Source organism: Hordeum vulgare, chromosome 4H (assembly GCF_904849725.1).
Source record: "Hordeum vulgare subsp. vulgare chromosome 4H, MorexV3_pseudomolecules_assembly, whole genome shotgun sequence".
Taxonomy (NCBI): Eukaryota; Viridiplantae; Streptophyta; class Magnoliopsida; order Poales; family Poaceae; genus Hordeum; species Hordeum vulgare.
The window spans coordinates 494,534,297-494,544,800 of NC_058521.1; the positions used below are offsets into that span (position 1 = coordinate 494,534,297).

General features: G+C 41.4%; 1 protein-coding gene across 1 annotated transcript; it reads left to right on the forward strand.

Annotated features, from left to right (window-relative positions):
* Positions 1 to 347: 347 nt before the first annotated feature.
* On the forward strand, positions 348 to 7,500 carry LOC123449115 (imidazole glycerol phosphate synthase hisHF, chloroplastic). Its single transcript, XM_045126206.1, has 17 exons — positions 348 to 534; positions 648 to 929; positions 1,008 to 1,177; positions 1,257 to 1,371; positions 1,657 to 1,712; positions 1,799 to 1,837; positions 1,942 to 2,040; positions 2,221 to 2,283; positions 2,368 to 2,430; positions 2,519 to 2,601; positions 3,946 to 4,054; positions 4,122 to 4,175; positions 4,965 to 5,052; positions 5,122 to 5,159; positions 5,547 to 5,652; positions 6,721 to 6,887; positions 7,257 to 7,500. Exons 1-17 carry the CDS (start codon positions 390 to 392, stop codon positions 7,317 to 7,319), a joined length of 1,740 nt encoding a protein of 579 aa, XP_044982141.1. The 5' UTR covers positions 348 to 389; the 3' UTR covers positions 7,320 to 7,500.
* Positions 7,501 to 10,504: the final 3,004 nt, after the last annotated feature.

The window sequence follows — 10,504 nt, forward strand, 5'->3', positions numbered from 1 at the left end:
GGGATCGACTTATCAGTCGGCTGAATCGGAACGTTTTCCTATTTTTATTGAAGGGTCTATGTTGCTCGAGCTTACTAAAAATTATTGATCTATTGTGCTGATTTTATTGACAAAAAATATCTTTTGTAAACAATAATTTTTGTCAAATTATTGAAGAATATTTCCCTATTTCGTTCTGCCCCTTTTTTTCTTATTATAATCGACGCAAGACCTTTCGAAGTTTTTCTAGGGCAACGAGGCCTTTTGAATTTTGAAATAAATAAAAGAGCAAGGCATTAAAATGCAATTGGGCTTATTTGGGCTTCAGTTGATTGAAATTTGCATTTGCCCAATTGTCCGTGTGACTGTGACTTCTGAGAGTCGGGAGAGCCAACAACCGAAAGAGACCAATGCCGCCGCCGCCGCCGTCGCAGGGAGCAATGGCCACCGGTGCCGCCAACCACGCCCTCCCCTGCTCCGTCGGCCGTTCGAAGCGTACGAATCAGCGGCGCAGACCCGCCTCCCTTTCCGTGCGCGCATCCGGCGACGCCAACAGTAAGCGCCACTCTGACCATCCCCACCCCCTTTCCCTTCCAGAATTCGTCCCATCCTATCCATGGCTTCACGGCTGCGTTTGCTTTGTTTCGCCGGTCGGTCGGTGGCCGCAGCCGTGACTTTGCTGGACTACGGCGCGGGCAACGTCCGCAGCGTGCGCAACGCAATCCGCCACCTCGGCTTCAACATCCGCGACGTGCGGAGTCCCGAGGACATCCTCGCCGCCGACCGCCTCGTATTCCCCGGAGTCGGAGCTTTCGGTTCCGCTATGGACGTTCTCAACCGTACAGGCATGGCCGACGCGCTTCGTGAGTACATCCGCATGGACCGCCCCTTCCTGGGTATCTGCCTCGGCCTTCAGTTGCTATTCGATTCCAGCGAGGAGAATGGCCCTGGTAAGGCTTTGTACTAGCACTCTGCTTGCTTGGGAACATGTTGTTGAGCAGGAGCTGATAGTGCATTCGCTACTGTAGTAAGCGGCCTTGGTGTGATACCTGGAGTTGTCAGGCGATTCGACTCTTCCGAGGGTCTCATAGTGCCTCACATTGGATGGAACGCCCTCCAGATCACCAAGGACACGCAGCTGCTGCAAGGAGCTGATGGCCAGCATGTGTACTTCGTTCACTCCTATCACGCTCTACCTGTAAGGAGCAACTCCATTTAGATGCTTCCTCTTACCGTGGACTCAAATTTGAGTTGTTTCTTCATTTCTGCATGCTTAGTCAGATGCGAACAAAGACTGGATTTCGTCAACATGTAACTACGGTGAGAGTTTCATATCATCTATCTCGATGGGCAACATTCAGGCAGTTCAATTTCATCCAGAGAAGAGCGGAGGTAAAAATATGTAGTCTATTCATGAATATACATGATATTCCAGAGATACATATTCATGATATATGTTATAAACTTATAATGTACTCCCTCTGTTCCTAAATACTTGTTGTTGGGGAGAACTAAACAAATATTTGTGGTACAGAGGGAGTAGATATAATATTATAAGTTATTGATTTCCGGTAGCTTGCCTTGCCTGAATCGCCAAGGCTTGTAAAGTGTACAGGGTACTGTATAATATTCATAATTTCTAAGCGTATTTTTACCATGTTCTTTTGTTTTGAGCAGCTACTGGACTTAACATTTTTGAAAATTTTCTCAGTCCCCACTCTTCAGGGGCAAAGGTAATCATCATGTCTGGCTTTATTGTTTGCACTTCCTTTTATCCCTTTTCCTCAACATAAAATCCACACTTTCGTTTGCAATGCAGGCCCCAGCTCGTAGAAAAGCATCAAAACTTGCAAAGAGAGTAAGCTTTTTATTGCCAAATGTTCCAGTGTCCATCACATTTTCCATTGCCATCTCGAACACCAGTTTTCATTGACATCATACTTCTTATCTCCTATTTTGCAGGTGATAGCCTGCCTTGATGTTCGGTCAAATGATAATGGGGATCTTGTAGTAACAAAAGGTGACCAGTATGATGTAAGAGATCATAGTAGTAGCAAAGAGGTACCAAACTTTATTCGTCGACCCTGGGATATCAATTTTCTACACATTAGAGCTAGTTCTTAGTTGTCCATTTGGGGATAGTTTCTGATGTATCTGTACAATCAAAAAATTGTTTAAACATCTTTATTGTTCTACCTAAACATAATCATTGTATACTGGAATATCCTTTTATTCCAATAGGTAAGAAACCTTGGCAAGCCAGTGGAATTAGCAAGTCAATACTACATAGATGGGGCTGATGAGGTATTTTTGTATGTAATGTTTACATACATGTATATTTTGCATTGCACATATGATCTGATACCGTGAATACAAATCCCCTTTTAGGTCAGCTTCTTGAATATAACTGGTTTCCGTGCCTTTCCATTGGGTGATTTGCCAATGCTAGAGGTTTGTTTGAGTTTTATAAGTTATAACTATCAAGTATTTCCATTACTTGCCTTTATATGGTGAAGTGACAGGTTCGTACAATTGGTAGGTACTACGCTGCGCATCTGAAAAAGTTTTTGTGCCACTTACAGTTGGTGGTGGTATAAGAGACTTCACAGATGAAAGTGGAAGGTTAGTTCCTCTCCAGTTTTGAGCCAATGCTGCTACTGCTATACATGTGTTTTCTTTCTTGCACGATTCAATTAGAATGGAGGTCATCATGTGAAGGTCAGCATGGTATGCTCAACATGGTTGAGACCATCATGCGCCGGGCCGTTATCTTTGTGAGTAAATGTTGGTCCCAGCACGGATGAACAATATATTATTCCCATTGACTTGATGAGATATTCTGTACTGAAAATGTACAAATTCCCTGATTTTTTTCTTAATAGGCCTGATTTTTGGTATATATTTCCTTGTGTTCCAATCTCTGAGGGGTGTCAGACAGTCTACTATCTTATTCCCTCAACCACACCTGGGCTAGAGACATCCACGGCCACCTAGGCATCCATGAAATAGGCCAATACTTGCTGCTGTGGCGCGAAACCGAAGGCTTTGTCCTCACCGAGGGACCGGACCAGCTAATCTGGAGGTGGACTTCAAATGGCTGCTACTCTGCGCGCAGTGTGTACCTCGTCACCTTCCAGGGCTCCACTAGCTGCGATGCATGGAAGCTGACCTGGAAAAGCTGGGCGCCACCCCGCGTCAAGTTCTTCCAATGGCTTGCCAATCTAGACAGGTGCTGGACAGCGGACCGTCTGCGCCGCCGCGGCCTTCAACACCATCCACGCTGTGTCCTTTGCGACCAAGAGCATGAAACGATGCGCCACTTGCTAGTCACCTGCCCCTTCTCACGGCAGGTGTGGCATGACACGCTCTCCTGACTGCGTTCGACATGCCGGCCGCCAGACCAAGAGGCCTCCCTAAACGACTGGTGGATGCAAACCAAGCTGGACACGCCTAAAGCTATGCGCAAGGGCCTCGCCACGGCAACCCTCCTCACAGCATGGATGCTTTGGAAGCACCGCAACTCATGTGTGTTCGACGGCGAACGGCCCTCCACTGCCGTGCTTTCGGCAAAGATCAGAGAGGAAGCCTCCCTTTGGGTTCGGGCTGGAGCCACCGGCCTTGGGACGATTGTGCCGCCTACCTGGGATGTGCACTAGTCTTGTGCAGGCCTTTCTTTCCTTTTCCTTTTCTTTTCTTTCTTTTGAGCCCCTGTAGCCTCCTTCTCGAAGGCATGTACTGTACATATTCTCTCCCTTTTCAATGAAAAGAAACGCAAGCCTTTGCGTTTTCCCGAAAAAAATTCCCTTTTACCAGGGCCTACCTGGTACTCTCCATGTTTAATATTTTTATGTTGTCCTTCCCAACCGCAATATCCCTCCCACATGTTTTCTCTGGTGATATTTTGTACTAGTCAATACCAAGAAAATAATTATGGCAGAATAATTATGTCAATTTATCTCTTTTCAGATACTATTCAAGCTTGGAAGTAGCATCAGAATATTTCAGGTCTGGTGCTGACAAGATTTCAATTGGAAGTGATGCTGTTTTTGCTGCTGAAGCCTATTTACAGACTGGTGTATGTATCTTATTTTCCCTGCAATATTCAGCTAATTTCCCATAGCATAATTTTTCCTGTGTATCAGGTAAAGACAGGGAAAAGCAGCTTGGAGCAAATTTCTAGAGTATATGGAAATCAGGTTTACTTTTTTATTTATCTTCACAACTCGCTTTTGTGTTTCTAGTAGTTTATTACCAACTATAATCTGAAATCGCATCTGGTATTCATATTAGCATGCCATATTCTTCAAACAAAAATTCAATAAATCATAATCAAGGCTTGTGTGGCGTTTGACCAGGTACAACATATCGAAATGTTGTAAGGAGCTATTCCAACGAAAATCATACTCCAGCTATCTTTCCTGATCCTACTTAAAAATGATGCATGCAATACTCCACATTTTCGTTACTGCCAACACCCCAGATTTCCACTCTACCTTGTGGTTGCTACCACACTACTATACCACAAAGTACAGGAAATACTCTAAATTATGGGTATTTCCTGTACTTTGAGATATTTAGAGTAGAGTGGTAGCACCGCAAGGCAGAGTAGAAATCTGGGGTGTTACAATTACATTGAAAAGTAACGCGAAATTCTTTTGTTATCATTCCTCTATTGTCACTTTTCCAAGTAACAACATAAAAGAATTATTTGCCTGGGCATGATTGTTTTTCCTTACTCATTTCCATTTATATATCGACGAGGTTTTATAGGCACATTTGGGTCTTCTCTGTGGTCAATAACTGGGACCCTCGAACTTAGCTCCAGTAATAATTATATCCATGTTTTCAATTAACGAATTCTGGTTTGCAACTGATGCAGTTTGTTTATCACCATTTCAGATGAAGGACCTGTTTTCTCAGTTGTTCTGTAGAACATTTAGATGACCTCTAAATCACTCATTGTAACAAAGCTTTTTCTATCTCAGGCTGTAGTTGTAAGTATTGATCCTCGGAGAGTGTATGTCAAAAGTCCAGATGAGGTGCAATTTAGAACTGTAAAAGTGTCCAGTAAAGGTATGCCTGCATATATTCCCTGTACAAATTTCCATTTTAAATGTTCTCACATTCCCGTACTTTCTTCAGGTCCATTAGGAGAAGAATATGCATGGTACCAGTGCACAGTAAGCCCTTTCTTCTGCTTTTACTGTTCTGATTTATCACTCCCGTGATATGCCATTCATGCACGTGTGGTGTCATTACACAGAGATTTAGTTTACTACTCATGCGAGTGCTTATGCAAATGGTTTGCTCCAGATTGTTGAAAAACTGGGGCTCCCTTGTACAAGCGTATGTTTGCGATGTGTTCATATCTTGCACTACCTCCTTCCCGAGTTACTAAGTGCTAGATACATCCATTTAGGCGACAAGTAATTCCGGACGGAGGGAGTATTAATTAAGATACTGGGTCTTTTCTAGTAGAGTTTTTGTGTGTCTACTTTTGCATGCTATAATGTGGTGTCTTTTCTCTTCTTTGTACCAGTACAAGTGTTGATTTATTTCTGTTCCAGGTAAGTGGTGGGCGTGATAGCCGACCTATAGGAGCATATGAACTAGCAAAAGCTGTGGAAGAATTGGGCGCCGGAGAAATACTACTCAACTGCATTGATTGTGATGGTATGCTAAATAGTTTTAATTTGCCAGTACACAAAGCTTAGGTACGATAAGCTGGGTGGAACTTCTTAATTTCTTGTTCAAGCCTCTGAAGCAATATGAAGAATCTTCTAGTTTTGTTTTTAGTAGTTTTGATGTAGCTGCTTATGCTTTTAGCAAACTTTCAGAAGGTACCATTTTAAATCAAAACACACAATTTGAAATATTCTTTGAAAGCTCTTAACAACTGGGTGCACCAGTCAGAAGATTCTTTTCTTTTCTGACATGCCCCTGTTCTACTCAATTGGAATGCTCTTAAAAAAGTGGGTGCACCTCTAAAATACACATTGTAATTTCTGCCTGTCCTGAGGCTGCGACGTTGGCCAAATAAAATGGTGGACTGTTGTCCTCCTGATATGCAGCACCGAGGGGGGCTAAAGGCCTTGGGATCCTCCACCCCACCTTATAAATGCAAGGCATCAGGTCATATGCTGATGCATCTGGTCCATGCTTCGTTTATAGGTCGATCCGGTTAGTCAAAGTCCCTCAATTGGAATGGGTATACATTACAGTGTAGTTTCTGTGGTAGGATCAGAGAAGTGAAGGGCATGCCATTTGACAAAAACATTTCAAACTGTAGTTTTATGGTAGTTTAATTAGAGTACGTATAGTTGCATATAATTTGCTATATGTTTCTTCTTTTTGTAATCCTGATTTTCTGTTTTGGATGTTTGCTTTGTGGTTTCATTCGTGATTGGGCACTTTAGGTAGTTCAAACAAATGACACATGATTGTTGGAAACTTTGTGGTTTGCCAATCTGGAATGATGATTTCACTGTATTATTCCTCATAAAATCTGAAGTATACAAGTCAACATCTTCATCAATATGGTAACATTGTTTAGTTGAGTTAAGCACAAGAAGATTACCTGTTTTGGATTACAGTTTGTTAATTTACTATGTAAATATGGCGTGAAACAAATAACTCCTAGCATGTAATTTTCTTATATCGAATGTACCTTACGAATTTGTTGCATGTTTTATAGTGTTCTATAAAGCCATGCTGAATGCATTATGCTATTCTATCTTGCAGGTCAGGGTGGTGGATTTGATATAGATTTGATCAAAATGGTGTCGGATGCTGTGACAATTCCTGTCATTGCAAGCAGTGGTGCTGGTGCCGTGGAACATTTTTCTGAAGTCTTTGAGAAAACAAATGCTTCTGCTGCCCTTGCGGCTGGAATTTTCCATCGGAAAGAGGTATTATGACTATCAATCACTGCATTTCATTGAAATGCTATGTCATAGTGCACAGCAAATACCATTTCTTTTACACTAATCTTTCCATCTTTTCCTAGTAAAGTACATGATTATCCATTAGTTAACCACTGTTAATACATTATATAGTCCACAAAGGCCATGAGGTCTTAGTAATTTTTATGCACAATATCTTAAAAATTCTTGTTAATCTTGAATCCTGCCGATGACCGATTTATTCCAACAGATATACCTTTTCTTGTGCTTGTGATTGTTCTGTCTATCAGCGCAGTGTAGGCTTTCTTGATGGGTTAAAAATGTCGTCTCTTATTTGGTTTGAATTTGACACCTCGAACTTTTGCTTTGTTGCAGGTTCCCATTCTAGCAGTGAAAGAGCATCTGGTAGATGCTGGTGTGGAGGTCAGAATGCAGTAATCTGAGATGGACCAGCCTAACATACCGTGTGAAACCTTTCGTTTATTGGAAATTTTCTATCGAATGTTGTTGTAACAATGGTATCTTGGGAGCATGTGTGTTACAGTGGCAGTGCACAGAACATCGATTGGAAATGCAATTTCGGAATAAATCAATAAGATGGCACTTTGAGTGCTCCAAATTGTTGCCTTTTCTTGATCAATTACGGTTTATCTGCTATCTCATAGCATGGTTAATAGTATAGCCAACCGCTGGCTATAAGGAGTTGTCATGTCATATATAGTTGACCTAATAGTTAACGCGTGTAGTAACAAGTTGCTAAGAAGTACTATTTTATTAATACATGACTCATTTTACATCCTTATAATGTTTTTTGAGCCCGTGTTACAGCCGACTGTTAATCTGTAACCCACTTTCCTTCTCTCTTCTCTCTTAACCAACTCAACAAAAAAATAATACTTTAATCTTTACAGCCTGCTGACCGTTCTTGATGGTAGCCCCGAATGCAGATGTTAATTGAACGTATGAGGCTTTTCTTAGGAACAAGGGCCGCCATAGTGTGCGTTTTTCTTAGGAACAAGGGCCGCCATGGTGTGCATGGACACGCCAACCGAGCAAGCAGTAACACGGCTTCTGTTACAACGATAGACGTAGTCGCTATCAAAAAGTCACTTTGATGGGCGGGTGCATTGGAGCCTTGTATTTTGAATATGTCAAAATGAATTTTGAAGTTCCAGAAAATTTCAAAAATAATTTCACATGTTCATATGAATGTAGGTTACACGTGTGCAAATTCTAACGATGAAATAATTAACCATGCGAGTTACAAAAAATGACAAAATCATGATTTTAAAAAGGTGAACAGCGTATGTACTATTCACTACTCCCTACGTATCTAAATAATTGTAGTTGGAGAAAACTAAACTAGTTCTCTCCAACTACAATTATTTAGGTACGAAGAAAGTATTTAGAAATCGCAATTTTGTCATTTTTGTATAGCTCACATGTTTACTTATTTCATCTCCAAACTTTACACACGTGTAATCTCCATCCATATGAGCATGTAGAATTATTTTTGGATTATTTTTTGAAATTTTACATGTAATGTTTGAACTATTTAAAATAAAGTCCTCCAATGCACCCATGTTCTCAAAATCCACTCTCGCTATCAAAAAGTCACTTTGATGGTCTAAGATCAATTCTTACAGAGTTGCCCATTCACATCCTGTAAAATGTTTTTAGGATGCTTTAAAATTTTGGACGCTGATAACGCTCATATGTGTGGTGGGAGCAACATCCGTCCACACGCTTATAACACACAGATTGCAGTCACATCATCACATGCATGCATGTGAGAATCTTTTTGGATTTCCAGTTTTTAAAATGTTTTATATTTTAAATGAAAAATCCGATTGAAGTTCAATTTTCACTATTAAATCCATCGCATCGAGATCTTCGAAACTACATCTCATATTAATATGTTTCGATGACTTTTTTGGGGTTAAAAGTTACCATGTCTATTGCACATGAATTTTCATGGTATTTACACCGAAGTTGCCATGATATGTTTGAGCTATTTTTTCTTCTACCTTTAAAAGTAAATTTTGATATATTATAAAACGGGGAATTAAAAAACTAGACTTGTCATGAACCATAAACTAATTTTTCATGGTGAATTACTTTTTTAATACAGTACAAACGCAAGCGCTCATACATATGAGCATACACTCACATGGATGAATTACTTTAATTCGCCATGGTTCATACAAAAAATAATTTCCATGGTCAAAGTACTGGAATTGTCATGGTCAAAATACTAAAATTGCCATGATCTATAAACTATTTGCCATGATGGATTACTAAAAATTGCCATGATCCATGCATTAAATTTGCCGTGGTTAATTACTAAAAATTGCCATGGTCAATTAATAATTGTCGTAAAAAGTAGTTGAAAATATAACGGTAGCTTTAAATCTAGAAGAAAAAAAATAAATAGAACATGTCATAACAACTTTAGTGTAAACACTATGGCAACTAGTGTATAAACATCATGGCAACTTTTGACCATTTTTTTTATCGAAACACATCAACATGGGATCTAGTTTTGAAGATCTCGTCGAGATGGATTTAATGGTGAAAGCGGATTTTAATTGAGATTTTTAGTTAGGAGATAAAATATTTTTTAACCGAAAACCAAAAAGATTTCCGCTCATGTCATCTGTTTTGACGTGGCAAAATGGATGATAATGGAGGCGTTTGGATCATGTTGCTTCGTGCCACACGTGTGGGCGTTAACATTTTTTTAAAAAAAATTGGAGGCCATGCGCACAAACTCCCATATGTAGCCTCCATGAATATTGTTTTTTTCATTTGCACCAACTCAATATATACAAGGAGATTTAGATAACCAACATGGGCAAAGTTTGTCGTTTTTACATAGATGTAGCGACTAGATAGATTGGGTGCGACGGGTTGAGGAGTGGGTGCGTTGGCGGGACGAGTTAACACGGTTGGCGCGCTCCCTCTGCGCCGTTAGCGCTCGCCATGCCCTGGTTTCCTCGAAGACTATGCTGGAAGGGGGGCATGGTAGGCTTGGCAAGGCTCCTTAGGAGTGAAGAAGCATCGGGAAACCAAATGCGGGATCGGGCAGCCTCAAATGTTGTCGTGTTGTAGGAGTCGTCGATGACGTATGAAGGTAGGAACCTTTGATCTCAGAGTCGTCGTGCTCCAGAGCGTCCCTACCATCCCACTTATTGTCCTCTTTGATGAGGTCGACACATAGTACGCCCTTGAAGAAAACAACATAGTGAGCATGAGAAGGGGAGTACCTGCAGAAGGAAGGGGAAAAGGTGAAGAGAAAAAAATGTCCATGTTGCCTCGTCCTAGGTGGCTCGGGCACTCCACCATACCCTAGCGCCATTGTCTACCTTCTCCTCCCCTCTAGCCACGCAACAGTCGGCGGTGATGGGGCACCCTCTTGTGGCGTCTTCTAGTCCATTTGGGCGACGGACTTTAGAGGAGCGTCGGGATGCACTAAATATCACATCTCCCCATAGTCCAACCCGGTGGTGCATGCGACCTTGATGTAGTGTGGCACTCATGGTGGCCTCGTGGTCGGTCAGTGTTGGGGATATAACCCCACGGTTTGACCCGGCCAGGATGAATGACCCGACCCACATTTAGGC

What these genes read in the sequence shown, in the direction of transcription:
- LOC123449115 (XM_045126206.1), top strand. Translation starts at nt 390, where the DNA reads ATGCCGCCGCCGCCGCCGTCGCAGGGAGCAATGGCCACCGGTGCCGCC. An exon ending in CCCACTCTTCAGGGGCAAAG is followed by an intron (nt 1,713 to 1,798) that starts GTAATCATCATG and finishes TTTGCAATGCAG; the next exon opens with GCCCCAGCTCGTAGAAAAGC. An exon ending in CATCAAAACTTGCAAAGAGA is followed by an intron (nt 1,838 to 1,941) that starts GTAAGCTTTTTA and finishes CCTATTTTGCAG; the next exon opens with GTGATAGCCTGCCTTGATGT.